Genomic DNA, 27,028 nt, shown 5'->3' with positions numbered 1-27,028 from the left:
TGAAAGCTCAAACTATCCCATTCTTGCCTGTAGACACTTCACCCTGTTGCAAGTCGTCAACGTAGAACAGCGAATCGACAATCTCCATGGTAGCCGCTATCTCCTGGAGCTGGTGGTGCAGGACCGGCATGGGACCAAGTTTCGTATCTCCCAATATGTTTACGAGCCACACAGCCAGATCAGGGTAGACCAGTCTGACAGGAATGGGGCGCTGCTGTGCTACCCTGAGGGGGTGGAGTGGAATCCCTCAGCTACTGTCCACATCATACTGCCTGGTGAGTGCCTGGACTCCGGTGGGCTTCAGTGCACGGTGCTGCCTGTAGTGGACTTTAGGATCTTCTCTGGCGGTTCCTATGTTTCACTTTCAGAAAGTGCAGCCCAAGAGTTACTGCTTAAAATATCAATAGGCTTAAAATATCAATACCAAATAAAATGGTGAAGAGATTATTTACTTTGGTGCAGCTGCAGTTCATTTCGTTGGTGGTTGTCAGTGACATGAATGGGTGTACTACTCTGTCCTCCCTGGTTCTTCCCACATGATTTAAAATGTGATTTTTCAACACCATTGCAAGTATTAAACATATCACGTTTCGATAAACAATACAAAAAAAAAAAACATTTGGCCTGTCACCACAGCTACCAAGACTTTTTGGATAAACTGATCAATGTGTACTAATTTATGTATGACTCAGTAGGTCAGTTTCCTGATGATGTGATATTTGTTAAATATCTGTTTTCTTCTTATGCTGTGCACAGTGAAGAACCAGGCCCGCTGGGTCCAGCAGTTCATCATGTACATGGAAGACATCTACAATGTTACAGGTGACAAGAACTTCAACATCATCATCGTGGACTACAGCAGCAAGGACATGGATGTGGAGCAGGCACTCCAGTCGGCCCATATTCCTCGGTGGGTTTGCTTTGAGCATGATCTTATCCCAGCAGGCACTTTGAAGGCACCAGCCAGCCTGATTGCATGTCTTTGGATTGTGGGAAAAACCCAACTGGCATGAAGAGAACATGCAAACCCCACATACATAGAACCGAGACAGGATTTAAAACCCCCCATCTTCGAAATGTGACGCAGCAGTGCTAGTCTTTCAGCCGCTGTACCATCTACCCAATCAACAAACACTGAAAACTAAATATACAATGTTGAAGTAACCAGAATCCAGTAATCATACAGAAAGTATACATAATATTAAAGAGTTGTTATTGAAAAATGAAGAATTGTAAAGAATGAAAGTATGTATGAGTATTTCATTTGTAAGGTGCTTTTGCTGAGTAGAACAAACAATGTGTTTTAAATTCTCTGTGGTTTGAGTGTTTATCATCACGAGGGTTCATGTTATTCATTGTTTTAAAGTTAGGTTAAAACAAAACAACCTAAACAAAATTAACCTAAAGTTACTAGATGGCTTGCTTTGTATTTTTAATGTAAAAGACAAAATATATTTTGTGGTGCCTATCGTGACTTGGAAAAAGACAAAATGCATTTCGTGATTCAATTTCGTCCACAAAATGCATTTCATTCACGAAATGATTTTCTTTAATTCATAAAATGCATTTCCTCCACGAAATGACTGTGTATAATTCATGCAATGCATTTCGTCCATGAAATTACTTTCTTTAAATCACAAAATGCATTTTGTCCACAAAATGACTTTCTTCTGTATACAAAATACAAAGTGCTGATATCAATTCTGTGCACAAAATTAAACTTTCCTTTTGATTTCTGTGCACAAAAGCTTTGTGGACAAAATGCTGCAAGGCATTACTAGATTTCGTCATTAAATAATGTTTTTGTGGCTCAAAATGTATTTTGTGCATGAAAATGAGCGCTTGACACTTGCCGCCCCATACTGTACTGGCTGACAATAGTAAACAATGAAATTTCACACTGTGCTTCTCCTCAGTTATCAGTATGTGAAGCTGACTGGGAACTTTGAGCGTTCTGCAGCCCTTCAAGCTGGGATTAACCTCATCACAGTAAGTGTGACAGCAATGCCCTGCGGCACTGGCTGCCTCAAATTACTATTATTCTTTGAGAAGATGGCGGCACAGACGGATGTAGTGGCCCGGAGCTCTCTTTGTAGAACCCAACCTTTTTCATGTGCAATAATTTATGTGCAATTTTCCTTGTATACTCTTATACTCTGTACTGTAATTGCTATATGATATTTATTTTACTCTATTTTTTTCCCTTTAACTTATTTAGCTTGTACAGTCTTTATTGAGGCTTCTATAGAAGGATCCAAGCATCATCACCTCATCGTACTTGTACAGTGACAAAACAGATACCTTATTTTATCTGTTATCTTATATCAGTCCCAACCTCCACACAAGACGATGTGACATGTGAATAGCCATATAGTCATCCAATTGCTAGTGTAGAAGTTATGAGTAAAAAGCTCTGACATTTGAACACTGGATTTATTAAGTTATTTCTGAATATTGGATATACATCTATCTTCTTTACTGCTAATTGAGTGTGCTAGATTTTGCTAGAAATTACCTACTCTGTAAGGATTAAATTTAATGTCCATCCACCCATTTGCTTGTCCTATGTAAGGTCGCAGGGGTCTGGAGCCTATCCTGGAAGCTATGGGTGCAGAGCAGGGAATTACCCAGGAAGGGGTGCCAACCCATCACAGGGCACATTCACACCATTCACAATTGCAGACAATTTGGTAACTCCAATTCACCTTAGCATATTTTTGGACTGCGGGGGTGAGGGGGACCAGAGAACCCAGAGGAAACCCCACGAGGACACGGGGAGAACATGCACACATACCTGGGGCAGAGACTCAAATCCTGGTCCCAGACACAACAGTGCTAGTCACTTCACCACTGTAGCACCCCAAAATTTAATGGATAATGTAGAAAACAGGAGTATGACACAAAAAGTGAAATCTGTGACAAGAGAGCGTGCATTCATTTCAGTGTCTCAATCAATCTGGAGCCCTTCACAAAGATGTGGTGTAATTCTTGGCTCATACAGCCATGGACACATCTCAATATTCTTCCAGAGATCTAACAAGCCTCATGGTGTCATATGGAAAAACCAGTCATGTCGAAAGTGTGGAGAACACTGAATATGCGTGAGGGAGAAAGGCAAGGTGCAAAACACATACAAATAATGTAACAACATGTTGGTAAGAAGTACATTTCCCCCAGCCTTGTGCCCTATGCTGCCCGGTATAGACCCCAGGTCACCTGATCCTGACCACGATAACCGCATAGCAAATGAATGGATGTGGTGAGTTATACAGTACGTTGAGTTACACTAACAGCTGAATGGGACCTATTTGTTTGTTTGTTTGACTCATGCCTCCCAGGACAGCCACAGCATTGCGTTCCTGTGTGACCTGCACATGTACTTCCCCCACTCCATCATCGACAGCATTCGCAAGCACTGCGTGGAGGGCAAGATAACCTTTGCACCAATCATTATGAGGCTGGACTGTGGGGCCACTCCAGAGGAGCCCGACGGTATGCAAGGATGCATTTTTGTTTTTAGTCTTTTATTATTCATAGTATTTTATTATTTCTTCTTTTAATGTATATATTCATGTTATGACCCCAAGATAAGCCTTGGTGTTGGCAACGAGTGGATGTCTACCTGTGTGAAAGTATCTACCTGTGCTTCCATTCAGAGCCAAAGAAAACATTCCAAGACACCAGAGGTGTAAAGAGTACCTGAAAACCATACTTGAGTAAGAGTACAGATACCTTACTGTATAAATTACTCCATTACAAGTTACAAGTCACCAATTCCAATAAGACTTGAGTAAAAGTCGTAAAGTATCCAATTTTAAAAGAACTTAAGTATTTTACTCGTACTGAATGTAGGCTCAAAGAACACCAAGAAATGTGGAAAACAAGGAACTATTTATTTATGAGGCTTTATTTCCTAATATAGACATTAAATTGAACACCTCAGTGTTTCAAAATGGCAGAAGAAGAAAATAGAACAAAAAGTCAGTCTCAGTCAAACTCAAATGTTCAAAAAAAAGGTAAAACAATAAAAAAACTAATAAAAAAACAAATTCAGAGCTGACTTTAATGGTGTCTTAAGGGCAATTCTTAAGGGCAATTCTTAAGGGTATTTCAAGCAAAAATGGAGCACTCCTAGTAATAAAATAATGACTTGAATTACACCATGATAATTATCAATATCGTTTGATATGATCATGATAAAAATATTTTTGCTATATCGCACAGCCTTAATGGATGCTACCACAGTGGCTTTGCTAACTAGCTAATAACTAGTAACCCATAGGAAGCAAGCTGAACAGTCGTTTGAGCAGACAGTAATATCTGATGACGCACAAAGTCTTTAAGTGTCAAGTCTTGTTAACTACATGGAAGCTATATTATCAGCAAGAAGGTCTTTACCTAGTTACCATAGTTTTGGTAGTGAGTCGGCTAGATAGTCAGCTAACTGATGGAAACGTTTAACCAGCAGCAAAACAACCACAAACAACCATGCGGGTCCCACAGTAAAATCTTTGTGCAGTAATTGACAGTCAATAGTGTGTCTAGCAGAAACATTAACAAACAAAATAATAAATAATAGATAGCACTGTTATTACACTGGGATACTAAAGATTTTTAACTTAATGACATAACAGGTACTACAACGATTCCGTTCTGCGAGTTCGCTTTGGCTTCCGCTTTAAGACGTGTTGGACAAGGGCGTGGCTTTCGCGGTACGAATGGGCCGGGTTGGATGTGGGCGGGGTTGGATGTCCAACCCCGCCCTCCTGCAGGCTGCAGCCAGACATACTTGAAGAAATTAGCCGTGGTAGATAAAGATCCTGACTTGTCGCACGCAATCACAATGTAGCGAGTAACGGTAAGCGTCCGTTCAAATGTAGTGGAGTAAAGAGTACATATATTCAGTCACAAATGTAGTGGAGTAGAGAGTAAAAGTTGCTTATATTTTTGATACTCAGTACAAGTACAAAGTAGCCAAAAAAATACTTAAGTACAGTAACGAAGTCCATTTACTCAAGTACTTTACACCACTGCAAGACACTGTGTTGGTATGGCAAAAATTTATAGACTAGCATTCAGAACTTTGGGGTCACTTAGAAATTTCCTTGTATTTCATGAAAACACACATGAAATGAATTTGAATAGGAAAAATAGCTAAAAAAAAAAATAGGAAATAGTCATTGACAAAGTTAGAAATACTCTTTTTTGAAATTAAAATAATTGTGTTCTTCAAACTTTGGTTTCGTCAGAGTCCTCCATTTGCAGCAATTACAGCCTTGTAGACCTTGGGCATTCTAGATGTCAGCTTGTTGAGGTAATCTGATGATATTTCACCCCAGGCTTCCTGAAGCATCTCCCACAAGTTGGATTGGCTTGATGGGCACTTTTTACTTACCATTTGGTCAAGCTGCTCCCATAACAGCTCAATAGGGTAGAGATCAATAGACTGTTCTGGTCACTCCATTATACACAGAATACCAGCCGACTGCTTCTTCCCTAAATAGTTCTTGCACAGTTTAGAGCTGTGTTTGGGTCATTGTCCTGTTGTAGGATGAAATTGGCTCCAACTGGGCTTTGTGCATATGGCATTGCAAAATGGAGTGATAGCCTTCCTTCTTCCCATTAACCCAGCACAAATATCCCACTTTACCATCACCAAAACAGCCCCAGACCATCACATTAGCCTCCACCATGCTTGACAGATGTCGTCAAGCACTCTGTCACCATCTTTTCATTTATCTGCATCTCACAAACCTTCTTCTTTGTGATCTGAACACCTATAGCACTTTTTTCCAATCTTCATCAGCAAAAGAAGAGATGTCTGTCTGTGTTCATTTGCCCATCTCAGTCTTTTCTTTTTATTTTCCATTCTGAGATATGGCTTTTTCTTTCCAATTCTGCCTAGAAGGCCAGCATCCCAGAGTTGCCTCTTCACTGTTGACGTTGAGACTGGTCAGCTGACAGTTGAAGACCTATGAGGGGTCTGTTTCTCTAACTACACACTGTAATATCTTCTCGCTCGCTTGTGCACACTGGGCCTCCTTTTCCTCTTTTTGTTGTGGTTAGAGCCAGGGGAGTAGTACACAGCAGAGCATGTGAGCGGAGCGGAGCGTGAGCGAGGAGCGGAGCGTGAGCGAGGAGCGGAGCGGGCGGAATTTGGTCAGAGCGCGGAGCGGTTTTTTAATTAAGGCTGGAGCGGTCACTTTGTCTCGCTCCAATTTCGCTCCGATACCGCTCACACTACAATTCTGAGGCGTGCCCAAATCTACCCAGAATTCATCTGTACAATTATCAAGACTGTTACACAAATTGGCCGAGATGGAATTCGCAAAGTATTTCACAAAGGAAACTGATAAATCATACAAGTGTACTATTCTTATCAAACGTATAGATGACAAGAATGTACAGCAAGAACAACAATGTGGTGAAACTGTTTCAGTGAGTAAAGTTTCACTTTGGAATCACTTTTCTCAGAAAGATGAGTGTGCTACGCGAACAAGCGGAAGCCAGAGCAAAACGCGTGCAAGTTTTATATGGTTGTAGCATATCAAGTCTATAAAGTAAATTAAAGTATAAAAGCCTATAAAGTAAATTAAAGTATAAAAGCCTATAAAGTAAATATTGGTAATCAAATAAATTTGTCATTCAAAGTAGGTCTAATAAGATTTTTTTTTTATTTCACGTAACGTAAAATTTTATTTTAGAGACGTGCTGCATCAACAGAAAAAAATTGAGGAATTTAAAATGTGTCTGTATATTCTTTAGACTATTAAGCCCACTGATTCCTTTATTTTTAAGCCTATTTTTGTGTGGAATGCCATTTCCAAACCTGTCCGTTGTTGCCGATAGGTTGCTTAGAAATAAATATTTTCTGTTCTGACTGGCAATGTTGCCATTGCTCATATTTCTTTATGACATAAGGCTTCGGTTTAAGGTGACATTTGTTAGGCATGCAGATTATTTGTCCCTCTTTTAAATTGGAGCGAGCGTGGAGCAATTTGACTGGAGCGGGAGGACATTTTAGTGGAGCGAGGAGCGGTGTTGAGCGGAGCGGCTTAGTGCGAATTAGAGCGGAGGAGCGGGCGGAGCCAACAGCCTCGTGAGCGAGGAGCGGAAATTCTCACCGCTCCACTCCGCTCACATGCTCTGGTACACAGCATTGTACAAGATCTTCAACTTCCTGGCAATTTCTCACATGGAATGGCCTTCATTTCTCAGAACAAGAATAGAATGACTAGTTTCAGAAGAGTTTCTTTGTTTCTGACCATTTTGAGCTTAGAATCGAACCCACAATTACTAATGTTCCAGATACTCAACTAGTCCGAAGAAGGCCAGTTTTATTGCTTTTTTTAATCATCACAACAGTAAATTTCTTGATTGGAACTAACTGTTGTCATGCTGCATTAACCCTTTAAAATGATAAACTTGTATTAGCAAACACAACATTCCACTATAGACTAATTGTTGCTGATAATGGGCCTCTGTAAACCTATGTAGATATTCCATTAAAAACAGCTGTTTTCAGCTACGATAGTCATTTACAATATTAACAATGTCTACAGCCTCTATACAGTATTTCTGATTGGTTTGACATTACAGTGGTACCTCAGTTCTTGAACTCATTAGAACTCGAATTTCTTAAAAGTCGAACCAACCAGTTCGAAAAAAAATTACCTAGAACTCGATCTGAATCTCAGAAGTCAAACCGTGAACGCCAACCTAAGATAACTTGTACCCGCGGGGAAATGAGTCACCTGGCACATCTCTCAGCGGAAACAAAGGGTAACACTTCAGTCTCAGCCTCACATTCACTGTGACAGCATCGTGCATGTTTACACTAGATGAATACATATATTTATACAGTAAAAATACATTTAGACAATGATAGACAGTAACAGTAATTATTATATAATAAAATACATTAAAAAAAGATTTCTTATTCATTATTTTAATATTAATAATAAACCATTAATTTCATAATTAAATTCTAATAATATTATCGTGCCGAGCGGGGACGGAAGAGAGACAAAGGCGCAGACGTCAGGGTATCGGGGAATACGGGGTTTAATTACAGGTAAGGCAGGCAAAACGCAGACGGACAATACAATGACCGGACTGGGGAAACAAACTGAAACGATGACTAAATACAGAGGACTAATGACAATAATCAGAAACAGCTGATCACACAGGGTTAACGAGGGGGCGTGGCACAAGGAAGGAGTGGACGATCGGGGCAGGATACATTTGTTTTTTTTTTTAACTTTAAACATTGTTTAGATACATTTATTTTCTTACTTTAAAAATTACTGTTTTGATAAATGTGCTTAGATGTGTTTAGTACAGTATATGCTCTTCTTGTTTTATCCATTCATTTTGTGTTTAAATGCTAAAAAAAACATATTTAGGTGTAATTTTTTGGGGCCGGGAACCAATTAATTGGTTTTCCATTATTTCTTATGGGGGAAATTCGATCTGAACTCGAACTTTTTAGGATTCGATCTAAAAGTTCTGAACGGATTAAGTTCGAGTTCTGAGGTACCACTGTACTTTAATGGTTTTTTCTTCAAAACCAACGAAATTTGACCTCAAACTTTTGAACAGTACTGTATATTCTTAAGTTTAAGTGCCCCTTCACAATACATATGCGAAAAAGACACAAAAACAAAGAGGAAAACCAAACTGGCTAGCTATTCTGACCATCCCTCACCAAGCAAAATACAGGGAGTAGCAGCTGCTTCTGCCCTGGGGTGTTTAGACAATAGCCACCTACATGACGAGCTCGTTCTTTCCTGTCTGAGACCCCCCCCCCCCAATCACACAGTCCACACGAATTGGTTACAAACTATTACAACAGCACAGCATTTTCGTAACCCGAGGATATCATCTTTGTAGGCAGAGCTCTGTCTCTTCTGTCGCTTCTGGGACTGGAAGTTCCTCCTCTGGCATTGCACGAAAACATCTTCCAATGAAATGTCCTCATTTATGTCGCTGTGCACCCAATGATACACAACAACATTAGCAACCAGACATGCCCCCGACATGTAACATTCGGTTTATAAATTAATTCTAAATGACAATGTTTGTGTCTATTGCCTGTAAAGCACTTTGAATTGCATTTGAGTTGCTTGAAAGGTGCTATATACATAAAGATTGATTGATTGATTGATTTGAGTGACATGTTCCCCACCATACTGCTCTGACCCAACACTCAGTGGTTACCATTTTGGTTTCTTCCTTTGGGTGTTTTATTCTCTGTCTGCTCCCTTGTGTTTCAATCCTCAGGCTACTGGGAGGTGAATGGATTTGGCCTGCTGGGGATCTACAAGTCTGACATGGACAGGGTGGGAGGAATGAACATGGATGAATACCGGGATCACTGGGGTGGAGAGGACTGGGAGCTGATAGACAGGTGAGTATGTTGGGAATGGAAGAGTTCCTCCCGATGCAATTTTAAGAACATGCAAGGAGCCTTGGTCTTGGGGTGCAGGCTTAAGCTGTACCAGGCAGCATTTACTGCCATTATCAAGGAGGCTCAGAAAAGGTGACATTCTAAGGTCTTTGTGGGGCAAAGACCCCCCATATGGAGTAATAACAAAATGACCACCGTCCACCCCAAGTCCATAGTTCTTCATTTTGTCATCACACAATAGTGTAATCTATGGCTGTGGTCCAGACCTGGAGTGGCCAATCAGGAGACTCAGAGAAATTCCCGGTGGGCCACTTACCTGTTATGCTGGTCAGAAACAAAATAATTTGACAAGTTTAAAATTGAGTTGGTCGGAAACAAAATTATTGTACAACAATGTCCTGGGTATGATGTTAATCTACATCCAGCCCTGCAAGGTCCTCCAACTTACAGGGGAATCTGGGCGTTGCTGGCAGAATTGGCACTGGAAAAATGGTTCCATTCGGACTAGTGTGGTGCTGAGGTATCACCTGCCACACGGCTGCACTCAGGATCTCATCCCTGAGGTGGTTCGTCGTGTGGTGGGTGTGGCAACGCGCTGTCAGCGCATGGTCCTTACCTCTCCTCTTTCTTCTTGAAATGTCAGTAATAAATTTATTTGGATAATAAGACTTGAACTCTGTCATCGTTTATTGAAGTTCCCCTAGAACAAAGACAACTCCCAGGCTGAAAATGAGTCCCACTCCGTGCCTGTTGAGGTATTAATTTGGGAGTCCCTGGTTTAAGAAATGTGAAAAACCCTCATTTAACCACATCACATGGCTCGACGCATCCTGCTACCCTAGAGGGATGCAAAGCAGGTGGCCACTGTTGACCGATAAAGGAATGAATTATAAGTTCTAGATTGGGACAAAAAATGGGATCATCTATCCCATTAATTAAAAGAATAATTCTTCTGAACTAGTAGCTTTCAGCAATAGTGTCCTTGAGCATAATGTTTATAAATGTAAGGTAGCAAAGTATATTCATGCTGTTTGTTTTTCCTGTCTAATTTAGTAAATTTAGTAACTCAGTGCCGCCACCATAATTAACAGATCTTTACTTCCTCTTCTGCTCCCAGGGTTCTTCACGCAGGGCTTGAGGTGGACAGAATTTACATCAGGAACTTCTTGCACTTTTACCACTCCAAACGAGGCATGTGGAACCGACGTTTCCGCAAGCCAATGTAGCAACCCCCTGCTGCAGGCTCCGAGCCTTTCACTACTCAGGGAAGAAGAGTTTATCATGCTGTGTTAATGCATGTTGTTTTTGTACAACTCTAATGAAACACACTCTCTCTCCACTTGGCCACTGAATGCCTCGTGTTACACGTCAACTGCAGGTGAATCTTTTCTGTTCTTTATATCCATTGCAGTGGAAAAAGACTGTCACTGATCACCAAACATGTATTTGATATATTTTAATTCTTGACTGTTTACATGTCAAATGTTTTTTTGTTTTTTTAATTGAGGGAAGGCTGTATTTAAACCAGTGTAAGGAATTTGATGTGCTTGCGTTGTGAAAAATGATCATGGATATTTTATTTTTTTATGATATTTTGAACATTGATATTTTAAACACGTTTTCTTATGTATATTAGTTAACTGTACATTTTTCAGGATTGGTGAATTTATATATTTAATAAAGTGCCTGTTAAACCGGTAAAGTGAAGCTGGTTAAATTATGCAAACCAGTATAAGATGATGCACTGGGCCTAGTGCAGTGTGCTCGTTGTCACCCTGTCTTTTACACTTGAATAACACTTGCAGTGTAACATTGCAATGCAGCAGTGTCACCATGGAAACAGTTATTATGCAGTCATATTCATCGCCACAATGGCGTATGTAAATGGAACTTTTTGGCAAAGCTGTACCTGATGCCCCGTGGGTGAAGCGGATGTGCAGAGATCTCTGTAGCAGAGTGTCAGCAGGAGTCCTCATCAGCTGCTCGCTATGTTCTCACTGTCAATTTGGCCTTCAGTGTGTCACCGTCCAAAGTCATATTTTATTGTGGATATGTATTCTTTTAAGGTTGGTACTGGTTTTCCTTTGTGTTTGTTCTTGTAAATTTCCAGTGTCTTTTTTTGTCTCACTTTATTTTCTCAGAACGGTGTGTCCTAAAGAACAGCAAAACATAAGTATGACGGATTGATTCCATTGGGTGTTTGTGATTAAGGGGGTAATTGTATTTCTCAGGCTGTTTGGCACTGTTTACCATTCTGAATTCAGTGCAGCTGCTGCTTGTCCCTCCTGCATAAAATGGCATTGTCATTTTAGTGTATGATTTATAGCATCTAAGAGGATTTTATATTTGAAGAATTTTTTTTTGTTTGTTTTAGAATATCTGGCTGTTGTTAAAATAAAGTTTTGGTTTTTTTTCTAACCAATGAAATGATGCGCTATGGTTTTACTGGCTTCTTAAATTGTTACCATCGCCATGTTCAAGGACGCTTTTATAGGCAGTTGACTTGGATAACGTGAATTTTGTGCTTTCTACAAAAGATTTTTGTTTGTTTTCTCTTGTTGAATTTTGTAGTAGCAAATATGACTCATAGTTCAAAGGAGTATGAAGCTTTTTCATCAGTTTTTCAACCATCTTTGTGTAAACATTTTTCAGATATCAGCAGAACACTTTGTACATTAACTTATCACTTAAAATGAGTCTGGTGAAAATGTTCCTTTTATTACTTATGAATGAGTAATAATGTCTGCTTCAAATAAGAAGTTAAGATGTCTAAATAAAAAGCTGCAGATAGTCATATGTGGATGTATCATCAGAGAAGTATTTGCTCCAAACGTATTGCTCCAAAATTCAGGATCAAATTCTGTCTTAGTTGCATATTGTTGTGCAGTGGTACCTCAGAACTCGAATTTAATCCGTTCATAACTCTGGATTGAATCATAAAAAGTTTGAGTTTTGATCGAATTTTCCCCAAAAGAAATAATGGAAAACCAATTAATTGGTTCCCGGCCGCAAAAAATTACACTTAAATATGTTTTTTTTTTTAGCATTTTATTTTGTTTCTGACCAGCATAACAGGTAAGTGGCCCACCGGGAATTTCTCTGAGTCTCCTGATTGGCCACTCCAGGTCTGGACCAGAGCCATAGATTACACTATTGTGTGATGACAAAATGAAGAACTATGGACTTGGGGTGGACGGTGGTCATTTTGTTATTACTCCATATGGGGGGTCTTTGCCCCACAAAGACCTTAGAATGTCACCTTTTCTGAGCCTCCTTGATAATGGCAGTAAATGCTGCCTGGTACAGCTTAAGCCTGCACCCCCAGACCAAGGCTCCTTGCATGTTCTTAAAATTGCATCGGGTGGAACTCTTCCATTCCCAACATACTCACCTGTCTATCAGCTCCCAGTACTCTCCACCCCAGCGATCCCGGTATTCTTTCACGTTCATTCCTCCCACCCTGTCCATGTCAGACTTGTAGATCCCCAGCAGGCCAAATCCATTCATCTCCCAGTAGCCTGAGGATTGAAACACAAGGGAGCAGACAGAGAATAAAACACCCAAAGGAAGAAACCAAAATGGTAACCACTGAGTGTTGGGTCAGAGCAGCATGGTGGGGAACATGTCACTCAAACCAATCAATCAATCTTTATGTATATAGCACCTTTCAAGCAACTCAAATGCAATTCAAAGTGCTTTACAGGCAATTGACACAAACGTCCTTATTTAAAATTAATTTATAAACTGAATATTACATGTCGGGGGCATGTCTGGTTGCTAATGTTGTTGTGTATCATTGGGTGCACAGCGACATAAATGAGGACATTTCATTGGAAGATGTGTCCACTTATCATGTTTTCATGCAATGCCAGTGAATGAGAGGAGGAACTTCCAGTCCCAGAAGCGACAGAAGAGACAGAGCTCTGCCTACAAAGACAACCTCCTCGCTGGGTTACGAAAATGCTGTGCTGTTGTAAGAGTTTGTAACCAATTCATGTGGACTGTGTGATTGGGGGGGGGGGGGGGGGGGGTCTCAGACAGGTCAGAACGAGCTCGTCATGTAGGTGGCTATTGTCTAAACACCCCAGGGCAGAAGCAGCTGCTACTCCCTGTATTTTGCTTGGTGAGGGATGGTCAGAATAGCTAGCCGGTTTGGTTTTCCTCTTTGTCTTTTTCGCATATGTATTGTGAAGGGGCACTTAAACTTAAGAATATACAATACTGTTCAAAAGTTTGGGGACACTTAGAAATTTCCTTGGTTTTGAAGAAAGAAAAAAAAAAGTTTTTGTCCATTAAAGTACAGTGGTACCTCAGAACTCGAACGTAATCCATTCAGAACTCCGGATCGAATCCTAAAAAGTTCGAGTTCAGATCGAATTTTCCCCATAAGAAATAATGGAAAACCAATTAATTGGTTCCCGGCCCCAAAAAATTACACCTAAATATGTTTTTTTTAGCATTTAAACACAAAATGAACCGAATGAAACAAGAAGAGCATATACTGTACTAAACACATCTAAGCACATGTATCAAAACAGTAATAAAGTTGTCCCAAGGTGCTTTACATGGATGTGTTGTGATACATTCCTACATCATTAGAGAACAGGCAAAAGGAAGGAAAAAAATTTAATAAAGAAAGCCAGAAGTTCATCAATGAGTCGGTTATCCACATTGGCCTGTGTAGGGTGGCCAAAGTCCATCCATAAGTATGATCTGCACGCTGGCCTGTGTAGGGTGACACTGAAGGCTGCACCAACAATGATACAGTTTGTATGTCCCATTTGCGATCTTACCCCTCCATCAGACTGAACCAGGACTCCAGCTCAGATGGTGCCCACCCTGTGCCCTGTGCACCACCCAAGCATGTGGGAAGGCAGAGAGCATGGATGGTCAGAACATGCGTTGACACAAGCAAAGTGGATAAAACGGGCATGTACAGCAGCACCAGCAGCCATAGTTACGGTGTGTTAGGTTGCGGGTAAGCTAAACTGAAGTAATAGGTCTTCAGTCGAGATTTAAAGACTGAGACCGAATCAGCATCCCAAACATAGGCTGGTAGACCATTTCATAATATAGGGGTCCTGTAGCAGAATGTTTTACCGCCCACTCTCACTTTATTTATATGTGGAACATCAAGGAAACCTGCATTCTATGATCTGAGTGGTCAATGCGGCTTATAAACTTATAAAGTAATTCTGTCAGGTAGGCAGGAGCTAGACCTTTAAGTGCCTTATATGTAAGTAGGAGATCTTTGAAGTCAGCTGGGAATGTCTAATTTAGTAAATTTAGCCGACTGGCATGCAGGAGCTGGTGTTCAGTGCTGGTGGAGAGTAAACGAAACAATATTTTGTAGCTAAAGCCCATTTTATGGCTCTCTGGCTCATCATACATTGTTACAGTTGGTATCAGGGGAAGTTTCTCTACCCAAGATCAGACGACAGGTTTCCCTCCAAGGGAAGGGACACAATGCACAAAAAAGGCCACAAGTATAGATTGGAGGATGTTAATACTGATATGAAAAAGTCTATTTATTGTGCTTCCATCACTGGCACATTTAGGAGAAAGCCTCTGCACGCCATTACATAATATAATTACAATATAATTGTATCCTTTGTCTTACAGGATAAAATCCTGTGTAGAATCCTTCTGTCATGACCTGCTCGTCCGATCCTCCTGTGTGCAACGCCCCCTCATTATCATGATAATATCATGTTTCATGTATATTAGTCCACGTCTTCCTTAGTTGGGTGTCCGTCATTGATCACAGAGGAGCGCAGGTTCGGGGGAACCTGACTGTCCTGCAGGAACGTACGCAGCTGACTACACGATGGACGGATGGGAGAAGTGGAGGGTCGTGTGTCTGGCAGCTCCTTCCGTGGAGGACGTCGAAGATATCTACCTATTCGGAACCTTGATAACGGGTCTTATGCTGATTGGATTAGGCATCGCCCTGGTTTATCGAAAATTGAAGAAAACGGTGACAGCCGCTCAAAGCCCCAATAGGCTAGCCGGGATAATTGACGGAGTTGGCAGAGCTGTCGGCACTCAGAAATTGGATACCATCATTGTGACTATGGACCGCAGACTTGATAACATCACGGAGAAGCTTTCGGCTCTGCAAAGAGAAGCTGGCCAAGGCCGTTGCTGAATTCAACAACTCCCCCAGAAGGACAAGGCAGTGAGACTTTCTTGCATCCCTTTCCCCCGACCCCAAGGACACCCTCCCCCTATCCAACGCCTTTGCCGCTTGACACCCCCAACGTGAACAGGCGGGTCGATGACCAGGGCATCTGGCTGCAGGGCCGGATGGTTGTTTGTTCTATGCTGGACTACCTCCACTTCCCCATTCCCTTCCCTGTGGCTTGTCTCCATTTTACATTGTGTAGTGGCTATGTGCTTATGTTGCTGAGGTGTTTTTTTCTGTTCCTAGATTATACTCCCTAATGGAGTACAGTCTAGGGCCTGTTTTTTTTTTTTACTCGCCTCTCTCACCTCATGTAATCGTTTTCTCTGTTCTTCCTATGCCCGGGTCGCTGCTCGCGCGGTCGACCGGCTGGCTTGTACAGCGGCTGTCTCCTGACCTGTCTTCCCCTACTGTTTGTATATGTATGGTCAGGTTGATCTGATCTTGATCACACTGCTCTATGTGCCCTTTAATTGCCCCTCGGGGACAAATAAAGTGTTTGAAATGAAATTATGTGCATCGCTGTTTGCCCAGTCTCCCCGAATAAACCCTTTTTCCTGCAATCCTGCCTGCTTGCCTTGTCCATCGCCGTTTCCTGCCCGCTCAACTGCCGCGATCATTACACCTATAGGTTACATCCTATACGATAAGAACTAAACCAAAATGACATGATCACATGATTATCCCTATAAACATGCATCTAATCCTATAAGAATAAGTCCTATAAAAGTCCAAAATCCCACATTTTATAAACCTATGTAAAGATTTCAAATTATATAGGAATATAGGTTTATTTCTTGTTTAAATGCATTACAATAAATTCTAAATCCTATATATGTTATGCTTGTTAATTATATTCAATTTCTATTTAATTCACACATTTCCATGAACCATTTTAGTACCAGAAAAAACACACTACAACCAAATACATGATTTCATTTTAATTTATTAAACTCAATACAATTGTCAAAAACATTACATATGATAGTGCTGAATTAATTAGTCCATCCAAACCGAGAAAAATCCATGTAAGCAGGGGTGGGGGTGGGTGGTATGACACAAAGATAAATGGGGACAGAGACAGAAAGAAAAATTAGTTTACAAGAAGTAAGCTCACCTTCAAGGAACAATACATCTCTACCTGCACCTGTTAAGCATTGCTGAGTACACTACTGCACAGTCAATTCAGAAATTTTATCCTAACATGCTTCATTCAACTGAATTGATGAAATGAACACTATAGATTACTGTAGCACTTATGTGGTGCCTTTACTCATTTTAAGCAGGTATCTAATTTTGCTTCCATTCATTTGGAGGCATGTGAAACAGTAGATTGCAGAAACAAGTAGAAGGAGCAAAAAAAAAAAACTACCTCACCTTCATGTAACACAGAGGTCACACTCTTAAATTTCTTCTGCTCATCTTATCTTTATCTGCACACTTCCAGGCAATCATCTCCTTAACTTCATTTTTATCCAAGCCAGATTTGGCAGTCATGTATGCTGCATATTTGAAAAAAAAAATGGCCCATAAATATTCAGCCATGGGTTAAGCAGAACGGTTGGTTTGTGCAGTTGGGACTTCTTTAATAAGAATTTATAAGCACGTGTAGGAATTATTAGCTCAGGTAAATTTTAATATCTCCACCAATATGTTTTGAAGTTAATTACATTTTAATTAGCTATTATTTAATGCTGATTATTAACCAATTGTTATGCCGAACTCCTCCAAAAAATGCACACGATTTATAGGAAACAAAACAAAAATATGCATATCTATATGTAGATTTATTTTGCTATGGAGTTCATGTTGACCAAGGCAGGTTAATGTGTGTTATTTACCTATAATAAAAAATAACAAAATTAAAATTTTCTTAACAGCATTTTCACACTTGCCAACCACAGGAAACAGCATTTCTACCACTGCCTACACTAAAGAAGGATAAACTATCCAACTGTGGAAAAAAAATGAAAAATATCTCTGCCTCTGCTGCAAATCCAATATCAGTCTTAGAACTGTCCTTGTGCAGACTGCTATCCTGAAAAGAAACATGAAGGAGCTTCAGTGTGGATGAGGCCTCGTCCAGGTGCTTTTACTTTAGAAATCGCCCCATGAGCCCTGCAAATAATAAAAATTAAATTTGAAAATTTACAAACCAGTAACCAGTGTTTAGTAGACCAAATATGTGATGCAGCTATACACCTTCATAGCTTGGATATCATAAGTACATTTACATTTTAGTCTTTATCCCTCATTAGTGATTCTCAAACTTTTCACGAATAACACCTCAACAAATATTTAATCATTACAACCTATTTAAAATAAAGTAGCATAGGCAGTATTCAAGTAATGTACATGTAATGTAAGCAATTTAATTCTAATATGAATATTATTTATTATGAACTGCATTCCAGTGTACCACTAGAGGGAACTTATGTATCACTATTCCAGAACATATGCTACTCAGTAATATGCTAATCAATGCGTATGTTTCACCAGAATACAGATAAATACATACCTTTAATTAGTTTGTGCATGTCCTGGGAGAGGAATGGCAGCATGGGTTTGTCTGTTTGATACACAGTGAGGAAGGTGGTAATTTCTCTTGCAACGCTCTGAAATACCCCCACTTTCACTGGAAAGAGAGGATCAGAACAACGATTCTTCATCTCTTCATATGACTACACTTTTGGATTGGGTAGTTCTCCTCTCTCTACCATCTCAACGCAGCGATAGAATTACTTTGTTCGGGGGGCACAGCAATGTTTGCCTTTTATCCCCTCAAATATAGGAGGGCACTATAAGGCATTTTCCCGTAGGTTCGGAGGGCACCAAGAATTACTGGCCAGGGCACTGAGGCAAAAAGGTATATAGCCGGACGCATGAAATATTTAGCATTCTGACATTTTCAAGGGCAATAAATGCATTAGCACCCTGTGAAATAGTGTTAGACTAGCTATTGAAATAAAGATGCTGTTGCCTTCATTCACCTACTCAGTAATGACGAAATGTTTTATGAAAAAAAACAGAACCAGCTATTGTCAGTGATAAAAACTTTAACATTTTTTTTACTGAGACATTGAACACTAACATGACTAACAGAACTTCAAAATAATGCATGAGTGACCATGTTCAAGTCAACTAACACTCGCCAACTGTCCCGAGCCACTCAAACACTGTCCCGAGACACTCAAACACTGTCGCGAGCCACTTGCTAACTGTCCCGCCCAGTGCCGCGAGCCACTAGGAACTGTCCCGCCCAGTGCCGCGAGCCACTACAAACTGTCCCGCAACACTTCCGCGAGCCACTACGAACTGTCCCGTGACAGCAGCTGTAGGACAGTACAGTTTATGCTCTAACTCCTTCTCCGTTTTCACTAAAATTCAAGGCACATCTGGTATCAATTATTTCAATCTTCTATGAATTATTACAGTCTATTATAAATTATTACAACGTCAAGTAATGACAGAATAGCCGCTCTGAATAATTTAACCATGGAGGCGTGGCTAACGTAAAATTATGGGATGCGCTTATCAACCCAGATATCATGGACATGGCGACAGAGAAGTAAATAACGGAAGAACTTGTTCTTGATTTCATAAGTTTATTGACTTTATTATGATCTAAACATACACAATAGGGCACAAAGGCAACTGAGGAAGAGGGCACTGCAAGGTTCTGCCGGCAAGAACTTGTAAATATTCAGGGCAGCACGGCAAATTGCTAAGGCACGGCGGCTTTTGCCGTCGATAAATTCGATCTCTGCTTTTGTTTTGCCATTTACACTTATGGATGTGGTATTTGCCCATAATTATTACCACATTGTAAAGCATGGCAAGTTCCTTAGACAGAATATCATTATTGTATAAAACCTGTGTTAGGGTCAGTGGGGTCATCCCATCTATTCCTACACTCATCCAGTTTAGCAGATCCTGCCAGAAGTTAGTTGTTACTGAACAGGAAAAAAACAAATGATCAATACTTTCTTCATTTCGTAAACAAAATCCACATGTCTCCACCTCAAACCCAAACCTTTTTTAAGCATTTCTGCTGCTGGGTATATTTCTTTAACTTTGGGGGGGATAGGCCATTTCAAAAAATGTGTATATTTGTTCGTTTTGTGTTACTATTAACATCGTAAAATAATATATTTTTTAATATTTTGTTTATGATTTTATTATTACACTTTTTATTAGTTAAAGGAATCTGATTTAGCTGTAAAGAAGGTAAACTTATTTGTCCCTTAGAGTAATATAAATAACCTTGTATCAAACTAAACAGAGGTAAAGGTATCGCATTACAAACTTTGTTATATTCTCTAAGGGAACACTGAATGTTAAATTTGGCATTGAAAACACCTATTTTGAGAAACTGCCCCTTCTTATCAAGTAAATCTGTTATGAAGATAATGTTTTTTTCATACCACTCTAATGAATAATGATTTCCTATTACAGTAATTGTAATGGTCCTGTTATTCCACAAGGTGGAACCATGAGGCGTGAAGTTATGGGCAAAAACCATCTTCCAATAAGATAAGACTTGCTTATGATATTCTGACAGTTTGACAGGCAACTTCAATATATCAAAATCACATTTCAGGAGAAAATCCAACCCTCCCACCCTTTTAAAGATATTTTTAGGGATATGGAACCATATGGAGTCGGGTTTTAAGAGGAAGGCTTTTATCCAGTTTATTTTAAATGCTCCAACCATTGATTGAAAATCAATTGTCCTTATACCTCCTTTGGTGTAATCTTTGACGAGTTGTGATTTTTTAATGTAATGTGTTTTATTGCGGCAAATGAACTGATAGATTATGGAGTTAATCTTTTTAATACTTTTCAGGGTAATGTATAATGAATAGGCTGGATAGACCATCTTTGAGACACCCTCTGATTTGGATAATAAATTGCGTCCAAAAATTGTGATATTTCTCATTAACCAATGATTTAATGTTTTGGACATACCATCAATTTTGTCTTTTAGGTTTTTTGACTCTCTAGTTTTGATATCTTTATTTAAATAAATGCCTAAATATTTTACTTCATTTTTCACTGGAATCGTCCTTATGCTATTTTCCAAACAATCATAAAGTGGTAAAGGTTCACATTTCTTTAGATTCAGATACAGGCCTGAAGTTTTAGAAAAAACTGAAATTACAGTCAATGCTTTCTCAAGTATTAATTTATCCTTCAAAAATATTACTGTATCATCCGCGAACTGACATATTTTCAGTTCAGTATCAAATATATTTATTCCTTCAATGTCTGGATGGTTCACTATGAGGTAGGCCATTAATTGAACACACTTTAAACATGACATTGGGCGAAAGCAACTACAGCTTTAGTTCTGCAGCACCAAGCTTGATAGAGAATGGAAAAAGCAGGAGCACTGTCTGGAAATAGTTTGCATATGAACCAGATGAACAAGGAAAACCAAAAGATGTGGACAAGCCCATTTGCAAGAAGTGCATTAAAGTTGTCGCAACCAAAATGAGCAGCACGACAAATTTAGCGAAGCATTTGAAAGACCATCACTCTGAATTATACGCAAAGTTTCGAGAGGAGAGTAAAGTTGTTGTTCAAACACATGAATATGAAAGTATGAATATTTTAAGTGCCACTGTCAAGCAATACTGTTGAAGTAAGTTAACTATAAGAATAGCTGTGTCTTCTCTCTCTGCGTTTCACAATCATCTAATTGTACCACGCACATATATTTTCACTGCTGCGCCATGCGAAGCTAGGAGTGCTTTTTTTAGTTTGTCTCAAAAATATTAAGATACATTTCTTTCCTTTATTCATTCATTTATTTGTTCATTTCTTTATATATATATATATATATATATATATATTAGTGCTGTCAAACGATTAAAATTTTTAATCAGATTAATCACAGGGTTGCTGTGGATTAATTTTGATTAATCACGATTAGATATCATTCATTTTTAATCTATATTAATCACATTTAATTTTGCATGAGCAAACACGCTCAAGAAAAAAGGGAATATATATGCACTTAACATGTTTATTGAACATCTTGAACATGAGTCGGATGCATTCCATCTGCCACAGAAGTGCAATACCATGTACCCACATCAAAAAGCAAGATTTTTTGCTTAGCCGGACAACTTGTCGGATTTAAGGTACCTCAGTTTAAATGGTCTTTATCTTCGTTCGCTTACAATTAATACGAACTACCGTAAATCCGACAAATAATCCAACTAATCATGAAATCCAATTCTAGCCCGGTTAATTGCCATTGTTAGCAATATCAGTTGATAACACATTACGCGCGGTGCTTTACATATAAAACTCCGTAGCAACACATCCACAGATAAGTTGGACGGTATAGCGTGTGCGACCGATTTAATGAGCCACAAATGAGAAGTAGTGCTTAAACAGTATAAAACTAAAACTTTCCCTTCTGTTGATAAAGGGCGCAGCCATCTAGGATTCTGAACTTGGGATCCTCTGTGCTGCTCCGAGATATTTCGCGGATCTCTGAGAAACTGGAGCGCATGTCGTCACTTCCGGCTTCAAAACTCCGGAATCCGACTCGGAATACGAGTTCCGAGCGCAAATGGAACACACTAAAACTGCCCGAAATGGGTTAACAGAGACATTTCAGGGATTTTGAATCATTCTGTGCTGCAGATGGGTTAATTGCGTTAAAAATTTTAATCAGATTAATCATGATGATGGATTAATCCGCGTTAACGCGTTAATTTTGACAGCCCTAGTATATATATATATATATATATATATATATATATATATATATATATATATATATATATATATATGGGCCTAGGCTATATATACACACACACACACAAACACACACAGTGGTACCTCGGTTCTCGAACTCACTAGAACGCTAATTTCTTGAAAGTCGAACAAACCAGATTGACATAGAACTCGATCTGAATATCATTAATCGAACCGTGAACGCTGACCGATATCAATTGTACGCACCAGGAAATGAGTCACACAGCGCGACTCGGAAACAAAAGGTAACGCTTCAGTGTCAGACTCGCATTTGCTGTAGTAGTAGCGATTGTTGGTGATAATGCTATTTTATTGAAAATACTGTATACTGTATGTACTGTACTTTATATAATTTTGCTAGCCATTGCTCACCAAACAGTTACGTAGTAGTTGTACAAATGTTACAACCTAAAAGTTTGCTATTCACGAACAAATTAACGAATACAGAGTAATGATAAAAATAAACAATGGACCGGATTCAAAGTTTTTATTGTCATGTACGGACTACAATGCAATTTTTACTTGAATGCCTTCTTCACAGACTGGACGATTAACCAAATAAAGCAGCGCAACATTACAGTAACTGACAATAAATAAACCACTAACTTACGAGGTGTACTATTAGAGCATTTATGTCATTTATTTGCACTCTATTTTACCAGGTAAATTAACTGAAAACCAGTTCTCACTACTTTACGTGATATTGGGGAGAATTTTTTTTTGTTTGTTTTTAAATCTTTATTTCAATCATAGTATACAAAGGGAGAAATAGCAGATTACGCATCGGAACTGCCTGGGATACAAACGTCATGCGTGTAACTAAACTCTTCAGCCAATAAGGGCAAAGGTGTGTCGTCACGGAGGCAGTTCCAGTTTGTGCAGCCGGGTGAGAGGTCGCAATGCATCTAACCGTAATGCATTGCGTCAGGATCAGAATGCGTTGCTTTAAGCCAGCGCTGTAAGCAAGTCGAACGCACCCAATGACCGGACTGGGGAAACAAACTTATTTATGCGCGCAAGTGTGAATTTGCACTCGCAGGTTTGTATTTGCAAGAGGACTTGGATTTGCAATACAGGTTTTGTACTTGAAAACCATTCTATCTTTGTAAAAAATATTTTTATGAAGATGTTTGGTTTCGCATTTACAAAAAATATTGACGTGTATTTGCAAAATGTTTTTCACGTTCATTCACAAATCTTCATATACACTGCCTGGCCAAAAAAAGGTCGCCATTTGAATTTTTTGTTGGACCACCTTTAGCTTTGATTATGATGCATATTTGTCATGGCATTGTTTCCACATAAGCTTATGCAACATCTCATCCTTTATTTTCATCCAGATTTGCATTCATTTTTCACTGAGATCCTGTATTGACAAGTGAGTTGAACCACTCCATAAAGCCTCCTTCATCACATCCCAGAGACCTTCAATGAGGTTAAGGTCACAACTCTGTGATGACCAAGTCACGCGTGAAAATGATTCCTCATACTCCCTGAACCACTCTTTGACCATTTGAACCCATTGAATCTTGGCATTATTGTCCTGGAATATGCCCATGCCAACAGGAAAGACAAAATCCATTTATGATGGATGGAGGTGTAACCTGGCCATTCAGTAGATTCAGGTACTCAGCTGACTTTACTTTACTGCTGCATAACGTTGCAGGGCTGTAATTGTCACGGTAGCCGGCGGGCGAGCAGTGAAGCAGGAGAGTCCAGCCGGTGAGACGGGCAAATGGGGTTTATTGAGCACACAGAACTGAAGGCGACTACACATAGCAACAATACAATGACGGAACTGGGGACTACTGACTTAGACACGGACTAAATACAGGAGACAGGCTAAGGGTAATGAATCACAGGTGAGAACAATCAGGGAATCACACGAGGTAACGAGGTGGGTGTGGCACACATCGGGATCGAACGGAGCGGATTGTGACAGTAATAATTAGAGATGGCAATTGCGGCACCCAGGATCGATCCGTTCCGAACACGTCCGAAACTTCTGGTTTCAATACAGAGTTTACGAAATGTTTCGGAACACCAGTCACGTGACCGCCGTGTCATTGTTCACGGCAAGAGAAAAAAGCTATTAAAAAAACCCCGGAAAAAATCGGGGCTTGTTGGTTTGAGCGAGTAGTTGGTCGATCATTATTATTTGAAATCAAATTATATTAGTGAAGCAGGTTAGCAGTTATAGTGTGATTTACGCATAAATATAGTGAGGGTCATATATATAGTTATAGTAGGTGTAATATCAAGGTTTTGCTTAGAATCAGTTAGAAACATAAATCAAAAAGCTAGAGTACGCATAGACAAATAGATTACATATACATATATTAACATTGCTAACATAGACAAAGACTGTTGTCTGAAACTGCGTTTTTGCACTGTTCTATTCTATACAAATTAATTAAAACTAAACCATTCCAAAAACCTGCTCAACATACACAAACCTAGATAGGATGAGTATTCTAACCTCAGTAGCTAATTAATTACTATGCACACTCAATACTCGGATGGTATGTAAATATAGAAATTATGCTTTGACAATACACAACCATGGGAACAAAAAATCTCTATAAATGATATAAGACCCAATTTAGGTTTTGATTGACTGCAATAGTAAAACTATGGTTACTGCATAAAAACCATAGTGAATTTTCATAAGGGAAAGGGGTGTGCCACAATCGCTTTTAGCCCAAAATGCTAAACCACCATGTCATTACAGCTGAAAGGACCTATTATAGCTAGCTATTAGCTATCAACAAGATTTTTCACAAATCACGAAATGGTTTGAAGCGCAAAAAAATCGGTGTGCATCGTTGTCTGTGTACTGGACATTACAATTCTGTCATTACAAATGCCCCACCTTACTTCCGTTAAAAGTTACTAAAGCCAGAAAATTTAATATAGAATATGAGGCTCGGTTAACCACCGCGGTGAAGTTTCCTACAGGAAACACAAAAGCGAGCCATGCAGTTGGCTGAAATAATTCCCATAAAACGGAGAAAACATCATGTCTCACGCTCCGTTTACTTCACCCGGCGAAACTGTTTGACTGACACGGCACAAACTTCCTCTGTATCGTACCTACGCTTTCCCTGTGATCCTCCGCTTGTAAATTGGTAAAAATGTTTCGCGTGTTGTAAATTTGTTTTCACTTTTGTAAATTGGTTTTGGGACTGGCAAAAGTGCTTTGCATATTGTACATTTGTTTTTATTTTTGCAATATTGTTTTATGATATGATAATTTGTATTATGCAATGTTAATTTGATTTGCCCTATATTCGGACACCGTAGTATTATGCACACTTTTGACAATTCGAGCTTCGTGACATTCTAAACTTGCCGCAATAGGTATTGCCGTATTTGGTATAGCTGCAGTTCCGGCTTTTGCCAGCAGGTTGTGCACAGCTAGTGTTTCGAAACTTTTCGAACCGTTTCGAAACATTGTTTGGCTCGAATGTTTCGAAATTGTTTTGATGATTCGAAATTGCCATCTCTAGTAATAATGATCTAGTCATTGGCTTTTAAGTATTTGCTTATATAAATTCAAATGGTGACCTTTTTTTGGCCGGGCAGTTGTTACGTGCTGTAAGTTTGGGTTACGTGCCGTAAGTTCAGCATACGTGCCGTAAGTGTTACGTGCCATAAATTCAGGAGGATGCCTACGCCCTACAGGTTCTCCGGACGTCCTGCCCACTCGCCCATTGGTCAACCACTCCCTCGACTCCTCCCTCTGGACCTGGCCCCGCCTCCCTTGCCTTTGGAGCAGTTTCCGGTTCGTCGGCTGAAGAGGCCGCAGCTTCGCCACTTCGGCTGCCTGCTACTTGTTTCTCGCCTGCTAGCTCGCTCTTCGTTCGCTTTGCTTTTTGTATGACTGCTTGTGTGTGACTGTTTTGTTCTTGACTTCCGATTTTTGCCTCATCCCTTATTGTACCTTCGCCCTGGTTTTGACTGTCTGCTTGGTTTTGAACTTTCGCTTGTACTTGGACTTCGCCTCTCTGATCTCCCCTCTAGATACCTTTGCTTTGACTGCGTGTTTCGTGTTCCACTAGGTGTGTGTAGGGAGTGTCTGTCCTGTTTGTTTCCTCGTAAACGTGGGGGTTGTTGTTTGTTTGGGTTAGGGAGATTAGGCATTGTTGTTTCATTTCACCCTTTTGTTTTCACTTAGGATTAGCTTAGCTTGGGGTTATATTCAGTAGATGTGGTTTTGTTTGTTTCTTTGGCCTTTGTCACTCCTGACATTCGTTACACCTAGTGTTTGTACAGTGTCTGTGAAAAACTATAAAAAAAGACTCCCTTTGTGTCCCATGTTCCCTTTTCCTAGCTCTTATTGTGTTGTTATTCCCAATCCCTCATTCCCTTTCATTTTGTTAGGCTCCAACCCTAGACTGGAGCGTAACACAGTGTACAAGTACAGATCACGTGATGTGTATTTCTATTCAGTATTTTGCGAATGAAAATTGTGTTCAGTGCGAGCAAATTTCATTTTACGGGTGAAAATTAGAAAGTTCACATACAAGTATATATGGCACTATTCTGACTCCATAGCTCGGCCTTAAATTAGTGCCAAAAGCCGAACCACGTGCGCATGTGCGCTCGCAAGCTAAAAACCCATCCTCTCTACGCGCTCGCATTCGCTGGACCCTATCTCACGT

General features: G+C 39.7%; 1 protein-coding gene and 1 long non-coding RNA gene across 5 annotated transcripts in view; one reads left to right on the top strand and one right to left on the bottom strand.

The window, feature by feature from the left end:
* The window catches only part of LOC140588205 (beta-1,4-N-acetylgalactosaminyltransferase 3-like), a 61,840-nt gene extending 49,635 nt beyond the window's left edge, over positions 1-12,205 (top strand). For 3 of the 4 annotated variants that reach the window (XM_072709817.1, XM_072709819.1, XM_072709821.1), the window contains exons 15-20: positions 34-275; positions 757-910; positions 1,917-1,989; positions 3,339-3,492; positions 9,283-9,409; positions 10,527-12,205. In XM_072709817.1, the coding sequence (XP_072565918.1) occupies positions 34-275; positions 757-910; positions 1,917-1,989; positions 3,339-3,492; positions 9,283-9,409; positions 10,527-10,635 (859 nt within the window). In that variant the 3' untranslated portion in view covers positions 10,636-12,205. Of the gene's footprint in view, positions 1-33; positions 276-756; positions 911-1,916; positions 1,990-3,338; positions 3,493-5,908; positions 5,982-9,282; positions 9,411-10,526 lie in introns of those variants that run through there. The other variant, XM_072709818.1, reaches the window with a different exon arrangement.
* Positions 12,206-16,976: 4,771 nt separating this feature from the next.
* On the bottom strand, positions 16,977-18,976 carry LOC111846571 (uncharacterized). The gene is made up of 3 exons (XR_002838904.2): positions 18,112-18,976; positions 17,435-17,631; positions 16,977-17,095 (listed from the first exon to the last, which is right to left on the bottom strand). It is a non-coding gene; the product is annotated as an uncharacterized lncRNA (long non-coding RNA).
* Between the last annotated feature and the right edge of the window lie 8,052 nt (positions 18,977-27,028).

The sequence above is a fragment of the Paramormyrops kingsleyae genome, chromosome 1, assembly GCF_048594095.1.
Source record: "Paramormyrops kingsleyae isolate MSU_618 chromosome 1, PKINGS_0.4, whole genome shotgun sequence".
Lineage (NCBI taxonomy): Eukaryota > Metazoa > Chordata > Actinopteri > Osteoglossiformes > Mormyridae > Paramormyrops > Paramormyrops kingsleyae.
This window is presented reverse-complemented; position numbering and strand designations above follow the sequence as displayed.